At 34.3% G+C, this 23153-nt stretch overlaps 4 protein-coding genes across 6 annotated transcripts; 2 read left to right on the forward strand and 2 right to left on the reverse strand.

The window, feature by feature from the left end:
- The first annotated feature begins 204 nt into the window (after positions 1 to 204).
- Positions 205 to 5027, forward strand: LOC133308790 (uncharacterized). 2 transcript variants are annotated; one of them, XM_061509492.1, is made up of 11 exons: positions 205 to 364; positions 796 to 1018; positions 1631 to 1756; positions 1841 to 1993; positions 2634 to 2760; positions 2947 to 2988; positions 3432 to 3485; positions 3630 to 3746; positions 3851 to 3893; positions 4115 to 4192; positions 4681 to 5027. In XM_061509492.1, the coding sequence occupies exons 1-11, from the start codon at positions 288 to 290 to the stop codon at positions 4745 to 4747; spliced, it is 1107 nt and encodes a 368-aa protein (XP_061365476.1). In that variant the 5' UTR covers positions 205 to 287; the 3' UTR covers positions 4748 to 5027. The 2 variants fall into 2 exon arrangements, with proteins under 2 accessions (XP_061365476.1, XP_061365475.1); XM_061509491.1 differs by having other exon boundaries at positions 209 to 364; positions 3432 to 3746.
- Positions 5028 to 7043: 2016 nt separating this feature from the next.
- Positions 7044 to 9466, reverse strand: LOC133308778 (serine/arginine-rich splicing factor SC35-like). Its single transcript, XM_061509479.1, has 5 exons — positions 9112 to 9466; positions 8928 to 9002; positions 8743 to 8847; positions 8524 to 8650; positions 7044 to 8396 (listed from the first exon to the last, which is right to left on the reverse strand). The coding sequence occupies exons 1-5, from the start codon at positions 9411 to 9413 to the stop codon at positions 8391 to 8393; spliced, it is 615 nt and encodes a 204-aa protein (XP_061365463.1). The 5' UTR covers positions 9414 to 9466; the 3' UTR covers positions 7044 to 8390.
- A 1464-nt stretch (positions 9467 to 10930) lies between these two features.
- LOC133308761 (potassium transporter 7) lies at positions 10931 to 18575 on the forward strand. The gene is made up of 10 exons (XM_061509452.1): positions 10931 to 11326; positions 12226 to 12454; positions 12575 to 12823; positions 14278 to 14328; positions 14647 to 14907; positions 15286 to 15338; positions 15453 to 15567; positions 15652 to 15906; positions 16642 to 17164; positions 17426 to 18575. The coding sequence occupies exons 1-10, from the start codon at positions 11063 to 11065 to the stop codon at positions 17958 to 17960; spliced, it is 2535 nt and encodes an 844-aa protein (XP_061365436.1). The 5' UTR covers positions 10931 to 11062; the 3' UTR covers positions 17961 to 18575.
- Positions 18576 to 19340: 765 nt separating this feature from the next.
- LOC133308796 (uncharacterized) lies at positions 19341 to 22202 on the reverse strand. 2 transcript variants are annotated; one of them, XM_061509501.1, is made up of 5 exons: positions 21952 to 22202; positions 21782 to 21835; positions 21344 to 21497; positions 19904 to 19978; positions 19341 to 19577 (listed from the first exon to the last, which is right to left on the reverse strand). In XM_061509501.1, the coding sequence occupies exons 1-4, from the start codon at positions 22186 to 22188 to the stop codon at positions 19959 to 19961; spliced, it is 465 nt and encodes a 154-aa protein (XP_061365485.1). In that variant the 5' UTR covers positions 22189 to 22202; the 3' UTR covers positions 19341 to 19577; positions 19904 to 19958. The 2 variants fall into 2 exon arrangements, with proteins under 2 accessions (XP_061365485.1, XP_061365484.1); XM_061509500.1 differs by having other exon boundaries at positions 19344 to 19751.
- Positions 22203 to 23153: the final 951 nt, after the last annotated feature.

The raw sequence follows: 23153 nt of genomic DNA on the forward strand, positions 1-23153 counted from the left end.
TTGATTGTAAATTTTTTTTTTAAAAAAAAGTCTTTACATTTTCTCCTAATTTTAATAGTCTTTTAAAATATATAAGATTTTTTAATTCTAAAAATCTTTTAAAATCTTAATCCAATAAATCAGTGAATTGAACGATCTAAATCCGATTTTGTAGGAATTAATTATATGAAAATAAAGAGAAGAACAGATATAAAGAGAAAGAGAACAGTTTCCCCCCTTCTCTCTCTGTTTCTCTTTATCTGTGTTGAAGCTGATACTGTTGAACTGCTTCTTCTTAGGCAGCATCAATGGTGGGAGAATCATCTCGCGGTACCGCTAAACGCCCCTTTGTGGAAGACGATGACGAATCCAACAAAAAGCCACCGTAATTTCTCTTCCCTATCATGCTGACTCCCAAACCCTAATCTGATTTATTACTATTGAGAAAATTGCATTAATCGGTATAATTGATTTTCAGACCCTAAGCTTTTAGATATTGATTGCTTTGTTCTTTTGATTCGGGGAATATTAGCCACTTGGTTGCCTCCGACTTCCATCAAGTTCAAGTATTTGGCCCCAAAACTTTGTATTGTTTGAAGAGAGTTTACTTTAATCACATAATGCTTGTTTTGTATGTGATAAATTTTATATTTTGTATTACAGTTGCAGGACCTATGCTGCTTTTTCACCATTCCCACTAGTTGTGATGTATTGTGTGTGTCCCCCCTTGTGCGGGTTTTTGCTTTTGAGATTGTTATAATGAGTTTGTGGAGCTGAGTTTTATGATACTTGCTTTAAACTTATGAATTTATGCAGAGCAAAAAGGGTTAGGTTTCCAAAGGGTAAGAAAGTGAAGCCAGAAGATGAAGTAGTGGCGAAAGCAAATGTTGTTGGGGAGGAGAATGCAATCGACTTGACGAATCCCCATGTTGCTGCCAAAGAGCGGGAAAAATACAGGAATCAATTTACTGCTGAACTCTTTAGTGAGGGCACTGGAGGTGTCTCAAATGAGTTATCGGCTGCTGAAGCGACATACGAGGTTTCTTTTCCCTTTTTTAGTTTCTTCTTGACTTTTTTTTTTGGTGGACAGTTTCTTCTTGATTTATTATGTTGACTGGTTACACTGTTTTTCAGCAAAAATGGGCATTAAAGAAGTTAAACTAACATGATCTAGAGTGACTACTACTTTTATCCAATAAAATAAAAGATAAAAATTAGAGTGACTAATAAATTAACCAATGCTTGGCCTGTTTTTGGTCTATGGAATTAAAAATGATCAAAGTTGGATGTTTGTTGATTGATTACAGCTTATGATGTATGAATGTTGATGAAATTTTTTTTTTGCATTTCTGCTCTCTGCTGATACTTTAAAATTTGAATTTAACCTATTGTATACAGCATGTTGATAAATTCCAATTTTCAACACTTTAGTTTTATTAGTTTGCAATATTCAGGATAAATTTTTTTCTGAAATAATCTTTATTCGTTCTATGGAGTTTTTTTTTTTTTTTTTTCTTTTCATGGACTCGAGTTGAGCATAAATTATATGCCTGTGAAGTTTGTTGAATGTAGGCTGTTGTTCGTATGTATTTTTATAGAGTGATTTTTTCCTGAATTGGCAGCAATTTTTATAGTTGATATGTTTTGGCAGGACAATGAGAATTTTGTTGATGATGGGATTCAAATTGAGCCTTTCAACCTAAATAAAGAAAGAGAAGAAGGTTATTTTGATGAAGCAGGAAATTTCGTTGAATATGTAAGAGATAATGAGATCAAGGTGAGACATTTATGCTGTTTTTCATTTGTGATTTGTGACTATTTCATTTTGATTCTATCAATAAATTATTAAGGACTTTTGCAGGATGCATGGCTTGATAATATTGAAGTTGATCCAAGATATTCTGCATTAAGCTCTGTAGCAACAAATGATGAGGAGGAGGTTGAAGACCTTTCTTCTAAAGATGTTGGAATCATGAAGAGGCGCATTGCAAATGTTCTCGAACCAGGGGAAACGGTAATTTTGATGTCTTTTGTTCTACTGAAGTATCATTGTAAAATTCAACATATTTATTTGCCAACTCACTCAGTGTAGAGCATCTATTTATTTAGGCAAACATTAATTTGCTTTATGGCCATGGAGTTGTGAAATTTCTCAAGTTTGAGTCCTTTAAATACATAGTAATTTAAAATTTTATCCTCTAAATGTGTAAAGAATGTGCAATTTTGACCATATAATTTTAAAGTTGACACAAAGAAATGTAGAAAACAAGAAAAGTTGAGTATGCTGCTAACTCCGCAGTAGGTTATGCAGCTTTACTTTTAACTTGACTTGTTACTGTTTTACCTCTCTCTCCTTCATTGTTGGCAGCGAAAAACTAGATAATTCCCAATTTACCACAAAAAAGGGTTATTATTGTTTGTAAGAATAAAAGAAGTCAAGGTATTGTTACAGTACAGAAAGTTATATCTACCTGGTAACTAACTGCCACTATTAATTTTGTATCCTGTTCAATTACTTATTCTCTTTAAATCTTGCAATTGTAAATCGTTATACTTGAGCAGGATAGAATTTATATACAATATATTTATTGTGTTATGGGGTGGTGTTTGAGTGTCATTTGATGGGTTCTATTAACTGATACTTCTTCCATTAGGTTTTACAAGCCTTGAGAAGGTTGAAAGGTAACAGTGACAGAAAGGCAAAAATGTCTGCTGAGACTAAAATTGTATTTGACCAGCTAACTGAGGATGCTATGAAGCTGATGGAGAATGGTGAATTCAGTTAAGTTATTGTCATTGGGCCATTGTAGATATTAGGCATGGTTGAAACATTTCCTCATTATGATGGTCTGATGAGACTCTTTATGTTGTGCAACTTTTCTTGCTTCATTGTTTTTTTTAAAGGGATGTGTTTTTCTGCGTGATGCTTAATTTTGATTCCTTTATTATTATTAATTTTTTTTACAGATGTTTATCATGAAAAGAAAGAGGTTTTTGAGCGTGAAGCAGGTCAGTGTTATAATGTCTTTATTCTATTGCTATTATGTTCTATTATTGTGTTGACACCTTTACTTTAAGTTTTATCATAGGAGTTACATGATTAATAACACGAGGGAATATGATGCTTGATTTGCTAATTTAATTGGATTTAATTATTGATTGTTCTTCTATGCTCATGACTAATATAATGCTTTCCAACTTACATTTTTATTATGGTTAGTTATGTTTTTATTATTAACAACATTTTTTGAACCTCCATATTAAGCTTTATATTTTGGGAAATTGGTCCTCAACAGTATTTAATCTCAACATTTTCCTTGTCCCTTCTCCATTCCTTCAATGGTGATATTGACATTTGACATATAGGTTTATGAGGAGCAAGGAAGGGTATCTGTTTCCATAGTAGCACTAACTGGCTAATGCTTATGCCTTTTATGATCTCCTTATTTCAGAAGGATATGAAAAGTTAGCCCTGGCAAAAGGAGAAGGCACATCTCTGCACTCAGGTGAAGGGAATTCTTATCTAAATGGGGACGAAAAGTTACTCTCTGATGAACTGGATTCTGGTGTGGCCTCTGCAATGTTCCACGGCACAGCCATTGGCACTTCAAATCCACATTTGGCTAGTGCAGAAGTTTCTAATGGTGCAGATGAGTTCGATATGTTTGCAGATGATGATGAGCATGCTACTACCACCAAGTCCTCTACTGATGAAAATAATGCAGTTAGTCAACCATTATCAGATGCCATAAATTCTGGTACAGAGGGTAAATACATTGCCTCAATAAGTTTGGCATCTGAAATGGAAATTCTTGCTGCTGATTTTATCTTATAAGTTTTTTACTTGACATGGTTCTACCTATCTTACCAGGTGGAGCAGTGCAAAATGATTATGTGTATGACGAATCTTCTGGGTAAGACTATTCTCTTCCCTCTACATTTTGGGAATTAATCAGACAAATACGGCATTAGTCACCTCTGTTGCAATGCCATAAAAATTCATTTAGAATAGCATAAAGAATGTGGCAAAATAAGTTGATATTTGTACCATTTTCTACATTCTCTTAATGGATTTTTTTTTAATCAAAAAATTCTGTTAAAACTTGATCTGATATCAATTTACTTGATGGTCCAGATACTATTACAGCAGCAGTTTGGGCTATTATTATGATCCAAATACAGGGCTTTATTACTCTGCAGCGTCGGGACAATGGTATTGCACATTTATAATTCATCCTAGTGTGTGTTGCGTGCCAGTTTTTATTTTGATATCTGTAGCCTCTTTGTTTACTAGTGAGGGTCCTAAACATGGCTTTCCATATGGCTTCTTTGCCTTTTTGTTTAAATTCTATTCTCGTTTGATAGATATTTCTTATTGTAAAATATATTATGATACTCGTACTTTTAATCTTCATCTTGGGTTAAAAAAAGCACATATTCTTGGTGATGGGTAGACACTAGACACTTTTATCATTCAAGAAACAAAAGAACCCAAGGAAAGAGAGAGGAGGGTGGGGGGCGGTTTGGATTTAATAATATCTATCTATAATTTAGACTTCTTACAATTTGTGGGATGCCATGTTGGATGGACCTTGCAGAAGTAGCTGCATTGTGTACTGCAGCCAATGCAGTGACCCATTGTTGGTCTTACTGCCAAGTATGTTTCTAGCTCACTGGGAATGTTTTTTTGTTTACACACAGGTACTCATTTAATGAGGAGAGTAACACTTACGATGAAGTTCACGAGGTTGCATCTGATGTGAGTTGAGGGACCCGTTCCAGGGGAGTATACACTATAACAATCCACAATCATTGTCTATCAGTGGCATATGTACAGACAGAAGCACTCATACTTTTTTGCGAGACTTTCTTCTTACTTAGTTGCTACTGCTAGTTGCTAAGTTATACAGTCGTTTCTCCTTGTTAATGCAAATTTTCGTGTAAATTTTACACAGGATAAGGGCGTGTATTTGTTTTTGCGAAAAAAACAAAACATTGTTCTAATGTTATGCAACCCATTTCACCCAAAGGTCCACACTAGGTTTTTCTGGAATTATTTTGCTTAATACGATAATTTAGTAATTGTGTGATCGATTACTAGGATTTGGCTTAAAGTTTTTTCATCCTTATGCAAGTGTAAATTGATTTTATATCAATGTAATAAAAAAATTATATTCATTCTTGGTTCATAATTTAAATATTATATTGACCTAAATAGTATAGGGTAATACTTTTTTCATTTAACATGAGAGAAGTTTTTTTTTCTTACAATAACAAAAAATATGAAGGCCACAAGTTAAAGAAACAAAAGAGAAAAAATTGCAAACATCTATTTATATTTCTATGACATAAGATAATTCTTTGCTACAGTTGAAGAAAACAATTTTCCAATAATATAACAATTGTTACTGATATCATCATAACTTAGATCATAACATAATAGATTAATAAAAAATTGAAAAATAGCCGTGCTTATCGTACTCAACCTACCAAATGTCATCCTTATGAGAATTAATGCTGCTATTTCGTACAAATCACCTAACCCAGAAAAAAAACTACCATGTTCTAATAATTTTAGAATTTAATTTCGATGCACCTAAAAATAAAATATTTCCTTCTAAAATATTTATGAGAGAAATTCAACCTCCTTAACTATTGATATTCTTCTCCTAAACTCAATTAGCAATCGTTCAAGATTGTATGAGATTATAGGTTATTATTAAAAAAAATACTCTTCAGTAAAATCAATGATTAAACCTACATTAAACAGATAGATATGCTGAATTTCATATAGAGCTATTCATCACATCATGCAAAAGGCATCCCTAAAGTAAGATCGTTACGAAAAACTTCTAAAATATCTTAGGTAAGCGTTTATATCTACAGTGGGTAAATGAATACGCATTCATCCACTCAATTAAGTATATCGTTATCTTTATCTCCAAAAAAAAAAGAAGGTATATCGTAATCTTTAGCACACTAAAATTTAAGGGTAGACACGCCTTTACTTGCCTATTTACTATACAGAAAAACTTAATTTTCAAGAGCTTTTTCACAAAAGATCAATCCCTAAAATTACTTGGCTCCAGCAAGGGTATAGGACTAATGCTACAATATAATTTCATGATAAGATTAAGCCTTGTTTCTCAATTATGCTAGGCATAGTACTATAGTAGCATTCTTTTTAAACAGTTTTTTGACAAATAACAAACTGCTCTCAAACAAGACATGGCCAATAAAGCAACAGGGATAAAAAATCTGGCTTCAAACACAACAGTCAAAATACAGGTGTGCCTTTCCTGATGAACAGCACTGTCATGATCGCAAAAGTTAAAACAATATAACTTTCAAATGCAAATCAGTTCTGACATCAGAAGATCTGTATTGCAACAGTAGATCTCCCATCCTTTAGACAACAAAACAATCAATGAACACAGATTTATGAGGCAATACAAAATCAGCTATATATAAAATCATAACAGACATTTTGAATCTAATCCTTAAGCTTATCTTAATGCAAGCATAGATTCAACTAATTTACGCATAAGGGGGAATTGCTATGGTAACTTGATGGGTAAGGTGCGCAAGATAAATTATCAAGCATTTATTGAGTGCGAATTTCATGATAAACGTTTATAATTATGTTATATATAACCACCAGCCAATGAAATAATTGATGAGTACCATACCCTAGCAAAAAAAAATAAGAGTATCAGCGTAATGCCCATAAGAAAAAAAACTTCTGCAAGGACTTCCGACAAGGACAACAAATTGTAATGGTTCATGAACTATACTAGGAAACTTCAAGTTTAGAAGAAAAACATCTCTAAAAAATAAATTGATCATTATCCAGTTGCAGAACAGTGATCATGCTCACAATATCTGAAGGAACAATTGACTAAGTATATATATATATATATATATATATATATATATATATATATATATATATATATATATGGGGCTGGATATTCTTACACTAGTGTAAGAGTTAGAAGTCTTACACTCAATCTTGGTCATTGATCCACTTATATCTAATGGCTCACATTACTAAAAAAATTAGAGCCCTTAGATATAAGTAAGATCAATGGTCAAGATTAAGAGTGTAACTTACACTGGTGTAAAATGATCCTGACCCTATATATATATATCTTCTAAGTCAATGAAAATTTTAAAAATGAATTGAGACAAATGAGATAGAAGCTACATAAACTAACGGCTGCTTTATAGTGAAAATTTGTGTGTCAAGCAGTTTTGGATTCAACAGAATTCGGCAGGACAGCTAGACAGCCATAATCAGTGCCAGCCGCTAATAACATTGCCAACCTGACCCCAGCATAAAGGACAGCAACAGAGCTACATGCAGTTATTGGTTAGTTCTCCAAATTATTCCCTAACACAAGCTAATCACACAAAAGAAGATGCATAAATCATAATCTCAAAAAGTCAATGTTAAATGAGGCAGTATCCAGAAAAATACCCTAAAAATTTAATCATGAATGTGTTACCATATCATCCCCGCATCATTGTGATTGGAAATACCACACCAGCAAATTAGCATTCATATTTAGGCCACAGTTTAGGTTTAGTATATGCATCTGAATTTACATATGAACAGGTTCAACTCCTATGAGGCATCAGCTACATGTCAAACTACGTTCAACTTGTGTCCATCTCCGCACCAAGAAACCCTTTCAGAACATTTTATTTATTTCAGTGAAAGACCAGACACAGATTTTCAGATCAAAATCAGAATTCTCAGTTGTTGAGGTTTTTCAGAAGAAATAACAAAGTAAACCAAATATCTTACCAATAATCACAACATTCAGAAAAAAGAAAAGAAAAGTCAACTAAGTCCACCAAACCAGCATACCGGTAAATCAATCATACTTCTAAAACCAGCATACTCTTGCAACCAGCACCAAAATCACGACCATGACATAGAAACAGCATCAATAGCAACGATGTCAACATGCACCTATCAGGGCCCATCACTTTTCCCTTTCATAACTATAAAGACCAATAAGTTGTTCATCATAAATTAGGAAGTCTATGAACTGAGCTTTAACTCAATCACGACCATGCCTTCGTAGGAAGTAGGAAAAATAACGAGAAAAATAAAAAAACCTAAATGAAACAATAATGACAATCCATCATAGACTGAGATATTAATCAATCGACCACAAGGTGCAATAGTTACCAAATTCCCAAGTAGAAGACACATTAGCTCAAAATACAGTAGCATCAAAACATCAAGGAAGTCAGATCCTACCAAACCAGCACATAGTTCATAAAATCCTCCATTGAATCCTATAAGACCATTCACAATGATTTAAAGATCCAACATTAGCAAAAATCGCCACAGGAATACTACTCAATACGTCTCCAGAATTTTACAAGGAAAACAGAGCTCATTCCTGCAAATAAATAAATTTGAAAAAAAAAAACACAAGTCAGAATTGATATAAAAAAAACAACTCGTTGAAAACAAATATGGTAATTTTTTCACCGTAAAGTTTTAAGATGAATGTATATGTTACTCACATCACCACCAGAATTTGGAGGGGATATCCTCGGGGAAGCATCATCAGGTCGAGGGCGTGGAGAGACACTGGCAGGTGTAGGTGACCGTCCATGACGGCTCTTCTTCCTCGGAGAAGTACTTTTTCGACTACAATATCAACAATAGAAAAAAGCGAATAAAATAAAGCACACGATTCAATATCAGCAAAAATCACAGACAGTGAATGAGAGAAGACCTACCTATCCGGTGAGTGACTCCGGCTTCGACGACGATAATCTCTGTCGTTTCTTGAACGGTACCTGTCACGTTCATGACTCCTATTATCCCTGTGATCATCGCGATACCTGCACAGAATCGAAACTTGTAGAATAGAATAAACAACGGTAGCTTAGTTTCAAAGCAAAGTGAGTAAGTAACAGCTTACCTTCTCCTTGGAGGACTGCGGCTCCTTGACCTGTTACTAGATCTCGGCAATGGTTCAACAACCCTTCCTTTTGAACTGCAAAAAAGAGAGTAAACCTAGGTCAGTCATTCGATTCGATTCGATTCGATTCAATAGAATAAATGAATGAATGAATGAAAAATTGTTATGTTAAACGGTTACAAACATTCTCTCAGCATTAGGGCCATATTTAGCGAACTGGACAGTTATTTCCCGGCCATCGACGACTCTGCCGTCGAGCCTGTCGACGGCTTTCTGAGCCTCGTCGGCGTACTTGTAACGGACGAAAGCGAAGCCCCTGGAATCGCCGGTCCTTCGATCTCTGGGGATGAAGATATCGACGACCTTACCATACTTATCAAAGAGAGGGAAAAGGTCGTCGGCGGTTGTACGAAAGGCGATGTTGAGAACCAGCAGAGAGTATGTGTCGCTGATATCCGGTGGACCCCACCTTCCGAAGTGAGACATCCTATCCTATCCTCTCACTCTCACGCTAATGCTTATGTGTTAGTGTTACCATTAAATCATCATTCATATATGAAATGAATATCTTCAGTAAAGTATAAAAGTTGAGTATTACATCCATTTGTTTTTTAACCCACCCAGCACGCGGATTAATTATTAAGAAATTATTTCAGTTTAATCAATAAACTAATAGAATAATTGATAAATCAATGAATTATATTTAAAAAAAATTAAATATTACGTAAATTTAAAATTAAGAATACAATGTTTAAAATTACAACTATTAATATTAATAATAGAGAAAAGTTATACTTACAACTTTTTTTTACAACCATATTTTAATGCCGTTGATTTTCGGCAATCAACGATCATCATTTATTGTGAATTAATAATTAATTAATGAGTTTAATTTGAAAAAATCATAACTGTTGATTGACGAAAATCAACGATATTAAGATATGGTTGTAAGAGGTTGTAAAAAAAAATTATAAGTATAACATTTCTTTTAATAATATTATAAATAATTAATTCAACATAAAAGCACGAATGGTTAAATAAAAATATATTTATATTATATTTTTTTAATATATCTTATCACACGAGAATTCATTAAATTTATGATGAATAATGTAAAGGTTTATTGTTAATATTTTTATAATATTTAATTATTTATTCATAAATTAAGATAGAAAAAAAAATCTAGATTATTTGATTATTTTTTTTGGTAAGCAGATTATTTGATTATTAAATTTCTAATACATAATAAAATTAAAAAAAAATTATTAGATAAAGATACATTAGTAATTTTAGGGTCTCTAACTTTTCATGGAAAAGAGTTTTTTTGCATCAATCAAAAATAATTATGTTTTATTTGTAAGACATAATTATAATATTAAAGTAATTTTTGTCTTTCCGCCATATCAGTCCACAACTTTATGAGAAAAAAGGAAAAAATTACTTTTAAAATTGTAATTATATTTTACTTATTTTTTATTGTTGTAAAAAATTTCTTCTCCTTTAAAAGGAAGAAGTGCATTTCCCATAATTTTATATCGTATTTTTTAAATTGATGTTAAAAGTTGTAAGAAAATAAAAATGTCACCAAAAAGTTCGCATATAAATGTTTATTACAGTTAAAAGCTTTATTTGCATTCAAATAGTGCCTGGGGCCTGCGAGCCACCCTTTCATGAAGAAGGGTTATCGCAAAGATACAACTCTTTTTCAAAGACGGGCTACGTACTAAAGACGATTGGAACGAATAAAACCGAAGCAATTATTTTATTTGTCCAAGGAAGGGCTAATTATTTCTCGCATTGTTGTTTAGATAATTAGAAATAAAAATAAAATAAAATAAAATAAAATAAAAATTTTATTCAGTAATTTGAGAATTGATTCGATAGAATGATAAAGATTAACAATTTTATTAAAGCAATTTTATTTTATATTTTAAATTTAAAGAAAAAAAGTTAGAATATTAATTCCTTCTGGTTTTAAAAAATTCAAACAATTAAGGCTGTGATGTGAGGTGAGGCACGCTTGAAGTTGAAAGAGCAGAGATGGCGTTTTCCTTCTGAAATGGAAGCTTCGATTGCTTGCTACTGTGTGTAAGCCAAACACAGTTCGTGAAACTCAACACTAAGGTTTGGATTTGATGGCGGAGGAGAGAGGGGAGATCAATGGCGGATTCTCGATGGAATCCACCGAATCGAGGTGGGTTATACAGGAGGACGATGAGGATGCGTCCGATATAGAGGAGGATTTCGACGCTGATTTGAGATTGAGACGCCACCCTAGTATGCTTGATTCCGATGATGAGGATAATGCCGAGCAGAGACTCATTCGTACTGGTCCTCGAATCGATTCCTTCGATGTCGATGCTCTTGATGTCCCCGGTGCTACCAGAAATCACTATGAGGTCTTCCCTTTCTCTCTCTCTCTTTTCTCTATTATCTCTCCTAAAATGGATTGGAATGGAATTTAATACTTCAATACCTTGATTTCCTTTTTAGCTTCTCTCTTTCCACATTGGCTTTTTTTACAAGGAGGGAAATATAGTGTATAGCTTGTATTACTAGTATTTTGCTACTCCAGGGGAATTGTTGTGTTGTAGAGTTTTGACGTAGCAAGTTATGTTCGTTTAGTTGTAGTGGCCACTGGCCACGTTAGTTCTCAATTGTGTGGTTTTAGAATCTCATGAGCTTCAATTTTGTGAATTTTGTTATCATAGTTTGAATTTAAACTAGGAAAACATTTAAGTTAACCTGAAAGTTTCGTGTTTATTCTCTCTCTATATATACATGTGTGTGTGTGTGGGACCTCATGAATTATGATGATTTATTGAGTGATATATAACCTGGTGCACAAATGGAAACTAATAGACATGGAATTTAACATGGTTCAACTCACATCCTACATTCATGAGCAAGACAGAGAGACAATTTTCTATGATCAGTGAAGATTAAAAGAAGTAGCTACTCAATGCTCTAAACCGTAATCCTAGTACACTCAAATTCTCATACATTTTACGACCTAACTGTTGATTTTGCAATCCAAGCCATTTTATAAATACTGTCCAGGGATGCTATTTTTATTGTTGCTTTGTTTTTGTTCTTCTTCTTCTATGGCTTTTGGGTGTTGCTCCTTTTGTAGAGTTTATGGGTTCTGTGAATTTTTGTCTGTAATTCACTTGTGTAATTCTATTTATATAGGGCTTGTGCTCTGTCCATCCCTTATGTAGCTGTAAACTTTAGGGAACATCAACAATCTATATATTAATATTTTTTTGCTTGTTGTCTTCCTTATATTTTATTGCAGGATATCAGTGTGGGAAAGCAAATTGTGTTGGCTTTTCAGACTCTTGGTGTTGTCTTTGGCGATGTTGGAACGAGTCCATTATATACCTTCAGTGTTATGTTTAGAAAGGCCCCTATTAATGGAAATGAAGACATTCTTGGAGCATTATCACTTGTCTTGTACACTTTAATTTTGATTCCTTTAGTGAAGTATGTGCTGGTTGTTCTGTGGGCCAATGATGATGGTGAAGGTAAATTAAGTTAGATATTCTAAAATAAACCTTCAGTACTCTTTGCTTTTCTCTTTCTGTTAATCATAATGTTCAGACAGTTTTTTCCTCAAAATCATAGTTCTTTTCAATCCACTGCAGGTGGTACTTTTGCCTTGTACTCCTTGATCTGTCGTCATGCTAAGGTGAGTCTTCTCCCTAATCAGTTACCATCAGATGCCCGTATATCAAGCTTTAGGCTAAAGGTGCCATCCCCTGAGCTGGAAAGGTCATTAAAAATCAAGGAAAGACTTGAGACTTCTTTGACTCTGAAGAAGATTTTACTTATATTAGTGCTTGCTGGTACTTCTATGGTGATTGCTAACGGTGTTGTTACACCAGCAATGTCAGGTTATTAACTGCTGTTACTTCATGTATTTTTGTAATTTCATTAGACTTGCTTTGGTCATAATGTGTTCGGGATGATACCAATACCGTACCTTTAATCATGGTAGTTGAAATAAAGATCCTACACAGGATTGGAAGAGGGAGGGGAATGCATAAATCTTGTGATTGTAACACGGATTGTAAGATCCTATTTGGAATACAAAATTATATTCAAACACACATATATATATATATATATAGGGGCAGAATATTCTTACACCGGTGTAAGAGTTAGAAGTCTTACACTCAATCTTGACCATTGATCCACGTGTATCCAATGGCTCACATTACTAAAAAATTAGAGCCCTTATATATAAGTGGGATCAAAGGACGAGATTGAGAGTGTAACTTACACTGGTGTAAAATGATCCTGAACCATATATATATATATATATATATATACAAAGTTATCAAATGTGGATTCGCTACAAGTCGCGGCCAACCCCGAGAAACGCTATAGCGTTATAGCGGGTTGCGGTTGCGAAAATAGCGGAATAGATATGACAGAAATAATGACAAAAAGAAACATTTTTTAAAGGTAGAGATAGCATAAGTGACAGAGAGAGACGAAGATAGACTAAAAAACCCTTAAAATTTTTCTATTACACATTTAAATTTAGGACAACATTGACATTTTTCCTTATGACAACAATATGGCCGCGATTTGGCCGCAAATGCGATCACAATGGCCGCTATTGCGTTCAAGTGCGACGCGGCGCGGTTTCTTGCCGCGAGGCACTGCAACGCCCATACGACGCGGCTCGCGGTGCTATTGCGGCGCTATTAACTACTATGTGTATATATATATATATATATATATATATATATATATATATATATAAGAAAAAATAACCTTTAAATCACTCCTAAAATTTAATTGAACTTAAATTGAACCAGCAATACTGCAGTAGAGCCCAACCCAGCTGAACCAGAGTAGTGGCCCGAACCAGCCTAAACAGCTGCTGCAGAAGAGAAGAGGGATTCAAACACTCTTCTGAAGAGAAGAAGGCAGCATCAGTAGCACAATGGAGCAGTTTGGGTTAGGGCTTCAAAACAGAAAAAAAAAGAAAGGGGGGGGGGGGGGTGGTTCACAACTGGTCTTAAAATGGGATGGGTGTTGGGTCTTCAGATTCAGATTTTTGCTGCATGGTGGGATCATACAATGCCTCCAATCCCATGCTCTCACTCAACCATCCCTCGTGATCTCACCAAAACAAGTTTCTGAGTGTGAATAGGATTGCTGGTGGGGAAAAGAATGTAGGGTTGTATGATTTCACTGGAAAGATTGCAAATTTGACTACCATGCCTGTAATGATATCTTGTTGCTTGTGTTCATGGCCAACTGCTGTTTTCATCAACTATTTCTACTGTCTAATTCTTTATAATATTTCTCACTTTCTATCTATGTCTTGTTGCAGTACTGTCATCTGTTGGTGGATTAAAAGTTGGGGTAGATGCAATCAAGCAAGGTATTATGTTAATCTATTAATGAACTCTATTATCTGTAATAGTTACTGATACCTATATTTGATGTTGTTATCCAAGGATACATCCAGAGAATTCAGTTTAGACTTTTATCTTTTCCTTCTTCTTTAGCTAAATGTTGTAATTTTAATATCGCTACTACAATCTACTGACTTGGTCTGAAAGAATAGAAAACCTTTCTGTTTTTGGTTTTGTTTCTGAGGGGGGTAGGGAGGTGGGCATATTAATAAGCTGAGTTGTATCCTTATGTTGTGGTTGTTTGTATAGTTCTAATAATCTTTTCTTCATTTTCGACTATGCAGATGAAGTGGTGATGATTTCGGTTGCCTGCCTTGTCATTTTGTTCAGTGTACAGAAGTATGGAACAAGTAAAGTGGGACTTGCAGTAGGACCTGCTTTGTTCATATGGTTTTGTTCTCTTGCTGGTATCGGGGTATACAATCTTCTCAAATATGACAGTAGTGTCTTGAGGGCATTTAATCCAATTCACATCTACTATTTCTTCAAGAGGAACTCAACTAAAGCATGGTATTCTCTTGGGGGTTGTCTTCTGTGTGCGACTGGTAAACACATATGCATGATCTTGACACTGAGGATGCAATAATACTATATATGTTTTGCCTTGTCATTTATGTAGATTTAGTTCTATTGATGAGTCTGTTTTTACTTGTTTTAAAGACAATGCATTCCTAGCAATCATGATGGTCAATGTCTGAGTTTTAATCGTCTTTGCCTCTATCTGAGGTAGAATAGTCAGAATTGAGGTTCATTGATAATGGGAATTCAAATGTTGAATGTTCTATCACTGCAATTGCCCTGCCCACCCAGCCCACAATAACGATATTATAATGCGGTGAATGATAAATATAAATGTGACTATTGCTGGCATGTATACAACTTCTTCAACCATTGATTAACAATGTTACTGGATCATGTTGCAGGTTCGGAGGCCATGTTTGCAGACCTTTGCTACTTTCCTGTACGATCAGTTCAGGTAATAAATTATGTCTTTGTTATATTTATTAAACTATCATGCTTCTTTCATTTCTTTTATTTCCTTTGTCATGTTGTTAACTAATATGTTGATAAAAGTGGTGTTAATTTGCAGCTTTCATTTGTCTTTCTTGTTTTGCCATGCCTACTACTGGGTTATTTGGGTCAAGCGGCATACCTTATGGAAAACCATGATGATGCTGGTCAAGCCTTTTTTTCTTCTGTTCCAAGTAAGTCTTGATTATATCATTCTTTACAATGGGCTGTCTTTGCAATTTACCGCATATTCAAGTAATACTATTCTCTGTCTACAGGTGGAGCATTCTGGCCAACTTTCCTCATTGCCAACATTGCTGCACTGATTGCAAGTCGGGCTATGACAACAGCAACATTTTCATGTATTAAACAATCGACTGCACTTGGTTGTTTTCCTCGTCTGAAAATCATTCACACCTCTCGGAAATTTATGGGCCAGATCTATATCCCTGTCATAAACTGGTTTCTGTTGGCTGTTTCTTTGGTGTTTGTCTGCTCTATATCCAGCATTGATGAGATTGGAAATGCTTATGGTAATGATTGTGTTTACGTTTCTTTATTTTAATATCTGTAGATGGTTTGTAAAATTTATCAGCCACATTTACATAGCTTTGTCAAATTTTAACTTGGTAATAATGTTAATTTTTGATGGGGTCAACTTTCACAATATAATTGGTTGCATCAGAAGCTTATGTTACTGTAATTATTTGGAAAAGCATTGAACTCCTCTCCTAATATTTCTTTCGCATGTCCTCAACTATTTGAGAAATGATAATACAACTGGAGCCTTGTCTAAGAAGACCCAATTTGCTTAGAGAAAGTAGTTCATACTGAGACCCTAAACCCTATCATTTCCCTGCTCTTTAAACACTGGCTGTAAGTGTATATATGTTTCCATCAGCAAGAATTCTAAGAGGTAGTGGTTATCATTTCATTACAAATGGATGTGATCACATGTGTTGAATTTCAGGAAATAGCTTTCATCTTGAAGTTTGAATTTATAAAATGAATAGATCCTGATCGATACTAATTTGATTTGGGAAGCTAGATCCACGGGGGTATTCATCTTGAAGTTTGAATTTATAAAATGAATAGATCCTGATCGATAATAATTTGATTTGGGAAGCTAGATCCCGGGGGGGGGGGGGGACTTGATAGTTTAGCTTTCTTTAGCTATTCTGCTCTGCACTGAACTCAGTTCATTATTACTATATTATTATATAATATTATAACATTTGTATTCAGCTTGTTCCTTTGTCCTCTTTCAGGCATTGCTGAGGTGGGGGTGATGATGATGACCACTATTTTAGTAACCCTTGTTATGCTTCTTATATGGCAGATACACATCATCATAGTACTGTGTTTCATGGTAGTCTTCTTGGGATTGGAATTGACTTTCTTTTCATCTGTTTTGTGGAGTGTGGCGGATGGAAGTTGGATTATATTGGTCTTTGCCGCTATAATGTTTCTTATAATGTATGTATGGAATTATGGAAGCAATCTCAAGTATGAAACTGAAGTCAAGCAAAAACTTTCAATGGATTTGATGCGAGAATTAGGTAGTAATCTTGGGACAATACGAGCTCCTGGGATTGGTCTACTCTATAATGAGTTGGTCAAAGGAATACCGGCAATTTTTGGCCATTTTCTGACAACACTTCCTGCAATCCATTCCATGATTATATTTGTGAGTATTAAATATGTTCCGGTTCCTATGGTACCTCAAAGTGAAAGGTTCCTTTTCCGACGAGTCTGCCCAAAAAGTTATCATATATTTCGTTGTATTGCCAGGTAACTAGGTCCATTTTTTCACAATTAGGGATGTGTGTAGTATTAGATCAGTGGAGATGTGAATTTTTACACCCAGGCTAAGTGGTACAACCTTGGAAAAATTGAGTGGATTGTGAAAACGAGGTCTTATATATTACTTTTAGAAACAACATGAGCAATAGCTTCATGTGAACTTCTCTTTAAGGGGTTAATTAGTGAAATAATATATCCTATCCTCATAATAAAAATGTCTTTTTGTCTGAACTTTTATATGTTAAACAGGTATGGTTACAAAGATGTTCGTAAAGAAAATCATCAGACTTTTGAGCAGCTGTTGATTGAGAGCCTAGAGAAGTTTATACGTCGAGAGACCCAGGAGAGGTCATTGGAGAGTGATGGGGATGATGATATGGATTTAGAGGATGATTACTCTGGTTCTAGGGTTCTCATAGCTCCCAACGGGAGTGTTTACTCACTTAATGTTCCTCTTCTCGCTGATTTTAAGGATACAAGCAATCCCGTTTTAGAAGCAAGCACATCAGAGGTGGTAAGCCCAACATCCTCTATTCCCCCGGTGTTTGATGCTGAGCAGAGTCTTGAGAGGGAGTTATCTTTTATTCGCAAGGCTAGAGAATCTGGAGTTGTTTATCTTCTTGGTCATGGGAATATAAGGGCAAGGAAGGACTCATGGTTTATCAAAAAGCTAGTTATAAATTATTTTTATGCCTTTTTGAGAAAGAATTGCAGGAGGGGGATCACGAATTTAAGCGTACCCCACTCACATCTGATGCAAGTTGGCATGACTTACATGGTTTGAAAATAATTTTGCAGCCCAAATAAAACACATGACAATTTACTTGGAAGCTGCAGTTTGATAACAGTGAGCAGGGCCCTGGAAAGCTCTTCTTTTGGAATGCACAGTTCCAAATGTTTGCTCGATCGCATCTAGTTGTTTGGATACCCAAATTATATAATATCTTTCCAACTCATCATCCAGAAGTTGTACTAATGTTCGTTGTGGTTTTGGGCTTGCCATCTGCATACATGGAATTGGAATAGGCTGATAACAAAAAGAAAAAGATATGCTAAAACACTATACATCATTGCATAGACATATATGTAAATGAGTCAAGTTCCACTTCAATGTAAAAAAAAGGGTGTACGCAGGGTATTGTATAGTGGCATGTGATTGCCCTTAATTTTATTCTTCTATCTGCTTTAGTTCGCATAAATTTGTTGTCTGCCTTATTATCTCTTAGAAACATTTTCTTGATTGAAACTCAAAAGAGATTGAACTGGTCTAGGAGCCGAACTAGCCGTATGGTCTTGTCTGAGCATCGGAGTCTTCTGTGAACGGTGGTTACTGTGGCGAAAAACGGTGATTACTGAGGATCGGGGTACACCATATTTATCTTTTATTAGAAATATTTTCATGTTGTGCCTTACGCTTTTTGGTTTTTAATTTACTAAATCTACCAGTTGGAATCTAAACACTTCTTAGCAGTTCTAAAAGTGTTACTGATTCAGAAATTCTGTTTGTCCCCCGCTCCCCCTTGCTATCAACCTTCTATTCTTAATTAAAAGCCTTTTAAGCATAGAATGCCTTAAACAAATTCGTTATCACTAAAATCTTGTAAAAGAAAACAGTTGGCTGACACCGAAGTCATCATATGCTCATGTTGCTCCGAATTTTGAACCTTTTTTTTTTAAGAAAAAAAAAAAAACTTTTCTTAAATATGTTTTATTTACAATTAATAATTTTCTTCTGCTTTTGATTCCTAAAAATTATATTAATTTTTTTTAATAACCGATTCTCTACTTGCATCTACTGTCAATTAAAGTATTTTTATATTTACTTTAAATTTAAAAATAAAAAAATTAAATCACTTTAATTAGTCTTATAAAACCCTGACAAACAATCAATTCAAGATGCCTCTGTTAATTATCTTAACTTTTATAAGGGAAAAGCACCTGAAAATTAATTTTGCAATTAAGCGACCACTTTTCTCTTACAAACAATGGAACCTAAATTGTATTTATGTTGCTAAAATTAATATTATTAACTAGCAAAATAACCTTAGTCCATAACCTAGTTATTTATTATAAATTTTGATTATTTTTATCAAATTTTGAAATAAATATTTTGTTATAACACTTTTACTTAAGGACAGTAAAGCTCTGTTCAGATCATCATCCTAACTAAATTAAGAGAGCCAAAAGATAGAGGCAACACAAATTGTTCTATCAATCATTCTTCATCCACAACTCTGGTACTTTGATTTTTGGATCCAAGTTGGTTTAATCCAATTCGAGCGACCCATATTGGCTGATAATTTGATTTTAATTCTCAAGTATGCTATGAACATCTTCATATTGGCATGTTTATTATCAACATTTTGAAGCAACCAGCTGGTACGGAAATCACCAAGATGTCCTGTGTATCATACACACAAAACCCAACCAACTTCACATGAATGAGTTCACAAAATTCTTGATAGCTACATGTTTGCTAATTTTAGATTGAACATCAGCAAATTCTACAACATGCAGGGCCACCTGAGCACAACATGACTCTCCAATAAACACCAGAAGCGGCGCAGAGACTTACCTATTGAAGAGAATAGAAAAAATATAATATCAATAGTTGATTGTAAACCTATCCTATAAATCTAAGAATGGAGGATATAAAATTTGAGATCAGTTTAGTCATTTAAATGGTGTCGTTTTTCAAACTTAGAACTTCGTGAAATGAGGACATACCATTGACTCCAGATGACCACTCTTTTGTATTTTATATGCTGAGATAGTAATTCCTTCAGTCGCTATCTTCCTGACCTGCCACTCAACCCACCAAGCTTCATGTAAATCAAATAAACTCTACAACATACATATACTTTCTTAGAGGTAATGGCTGTTAAGTGAACAACAAGAAGACTTAGCAGAGTAAATCTTCACCATCATATTTTAGTATTTTAAGCACGTGTATTCAACAATTCAAAGGTATAACTATAGACAACAATCGAGCAATTAGTTAACAATTCTAAGAGTAACATAAAGTTGAGTTTTACGACATCGATATATACAGACTCAAACTGTCCTCTAACATTTTAATTATTTCTTATATTGAGAGGTAAGAGACATGGCAAGGATGCTACTAAGAAGGGATGGTCAGAGGTATATATGAATAAACTTTTAAAAAAACAAAATTAGAAAGAAGAATAACCAACCAAGCCTACAATTTCATGAAAAATAGACCAGTAATAATTTAATAAAGGTAAAAGCCACTAAATATAGAAGGACTTTCACATTTTCATATATAAACCATGAGAAAAGTTTTATCATTTTAAATGACATAAAGTTATGTCATTTTAAGAGAGAGATAGACACAAGAAAATATTTTTTTATTTAAAATTTAAATTAAAAAAAAAACCATCCACTTTCTCTCTCATGATTTTCATTCCTTGTGTCTATCTTTCATTTAAAATGACATAACTTATGTCATTTAAAATGACAAACACCAAACCCATAAACCATATATGATACCACTTATTTTGTAAATATCAATAAAGGAGGTCTATCGAGGGTATATTAAGGAGAAGAGAATGCAAGCATTATACATGAAAAAGGAATCAAATGACTAGAAAACTAAAAAAGGTTCTTTATTGGCAAATACTTCTTCCGTGCCACAAATTGTCCCCACAATATTGGAAAATTCTTTAGTGCTACGGGACTATGGGAGTACCGAACTCGGTACTCCATTTTACTAAAAAGGGAAGAAAAATTCCATCTTTAACCATGCTTTCTTTTATAATTCCTTTTAAGTCCAAAAAACTTTCCTCTTTTAGCATGGATGTACCTAACTACCTATGGCTGTTGCACCGAAAGTTTTCTCCACAATATTCAGGCAGCTCCCCCACGCCTTCCCAACAATCTTTATTAGTTTTGTGGAGGAGAGAGCAGGGAGTTCATATTCATTCTATTGGATTGCATGCGGTTGTATGGGACAATTTTAGTATAACTCCGAGGAATGTGTCAAAAAAGTATTATTATGACATGCTTCGTGATCTCTATATAGTAGTATATACTCCATTTCTTTTCTTCTATATTACATAATAAAGTAGCATTTACAACAGGGATCAGATGAATGCCGTATGAAAAATTAATGAAATAATAAACGTGATGATGATGTTAAAACAATACCTCGAAGGCTAGAACTGAAACCACAGCTAGTTAAATGCTGTGCAAGTGCCTCCCCTAATCGGTTCTGCCAATTTGGTGCAGTTTTTTCTTCAGATACAGGCGAAACTATTGCTATCTCGGATGTTAGATTCACAGTAGCAGATGACACTTGTGGCTGTCCATTAATAATTGAACATAAACATAAAAGAACACAAATTTATATTGCAATAAGAGTGTAGTTTAAAAAAAGATAGAGCATTTATTTGTTACATACCTTAATATGATCAAGGATATAAATATACATCTTTGAATACCAATTTTACCCTTTCACCCAACACCAAAATAGGTTTAAGAGAGAGTGACTAGGAAATTATAAATTGGTGCTTAATCCTCAGTTGAACTAGCCCTACCCCTATTGAAAAAAAAAAAATTGAAATTTAGAACAACATATATACTTACTCGACTTTCTAGAATTCTTTTGACGTTAGCTGCACATCCCTCGCACATCATTCCCTGGCACACACACACACACACACAGAGAGAGAGAGAGAGAGATGGATTTTTATTCCGTTTCTTTCAAAATTGACATAAAGGGTTGAAATTGAAAAAGAGGAGTAGGTCAAAGATACCCCAACATGGAGAATAATAATGGAATCGTCGCCGCCGCCGCCGGAAGAAGCAGCTGAGCACCGCAAAGGCATAATAGAAGGGCAGGAGTTAAGGCGGCGACGGAGCTGGAGGAGTGGCCTGGTTCTGACTATGGCGTAATGGTTGTTGAGAGGTTTGAAAAGCGCCATCGTCGCTGTGACAGAAAAAGCAGAATCCATTGCAATTCCAATCGGAACTGGAATTGGAGAAGAAGACATAACTACAAAGCTCACAAACTCGCTACAAAGCAAAACCGAGAGTTTTGGCCAGTGTTGTTAAACCCCACGTCCGCATCGACCCGGTCAGGGTACTGGGTCACTGGTCAGACCGGTTGACCCAGATATATAAAAATATGAACATATAAATTTAATTATATCTTTCATATCTAAAATAAATTAAACAAGATTCACTAAATAAGTTAAAAAAATGAAGCATAAATAAATAAAAGCGCATGCTATTACTATGTCAATTTAAATGGCAACTCATAATCCCCATAAACATACCTTTCAATGACATTGAACTTATATTTTTCAAATTCAACTACATTAAAATGACATATGTAACATTCTCTAATTTATTATTTTACAAATTGCTTTAGTATTGGAAACTAAGACGTCATTGTAGAAGAGTATACTTGCAAATAAAATTATAAAAAGTTGTTAAAATGAGTTTTACATTTTTTTATAAGATGAAACAATTTTGGTTTTTTTTTTTTAAATGCATGACCCGACCGGGTCACCGGGTTTGGCCGGGTTTGTCCGGGTTTTGACCGGGTTTGACCGGGTCGATGCATGACCGGTCCAATGCTTAACCCGAACCAGTCTAATAACCGGTTCACCGGGTTCCGGGTCAACCCGGCCGGGTCGGGCCGGGTTTGACAACACTGTTTTAGCACAAATTAATAATTGACCTTTTTTTTTGGGATTTTTATTTTATCCTTTAACATAACACAATAAATTTTTCTACACTCACAACATTTTGTGGGGCTCACACTTTTTAAAACAAAAAAATAAATAAAAAATTAAGGCACGCAAAACGAATCTCTATAACATTATACAATCACTTCTCCTATAACATAACTCTTATAAAACCCTTTTTTTTCTCATGTCATATATGATTTAGTATCTCTCATGTCATTATACAGACACAATAAATGAAGCCCATCATTTGTTAAAAAACAAAA

This window comes from Gastrolobium bilobum, unplaced genomic scaffold (assembly GCF_033153095.1).
Source record: "Gastrolobium bilobum isolate Gb01-03AN ecotype WA unplaced genomic scaffold, APGP_CSIRO_Gbil_v1 utg5107, whole genome shotgun sequence".
In the NCBI taxonomy this organism is placed as follows: Eukaryota; Viridiplantae; Streptophyta; class Magnoliopsida; order Fabales; family Fabaceae; genus Gastrolobium; species Gastrolobium bilobum.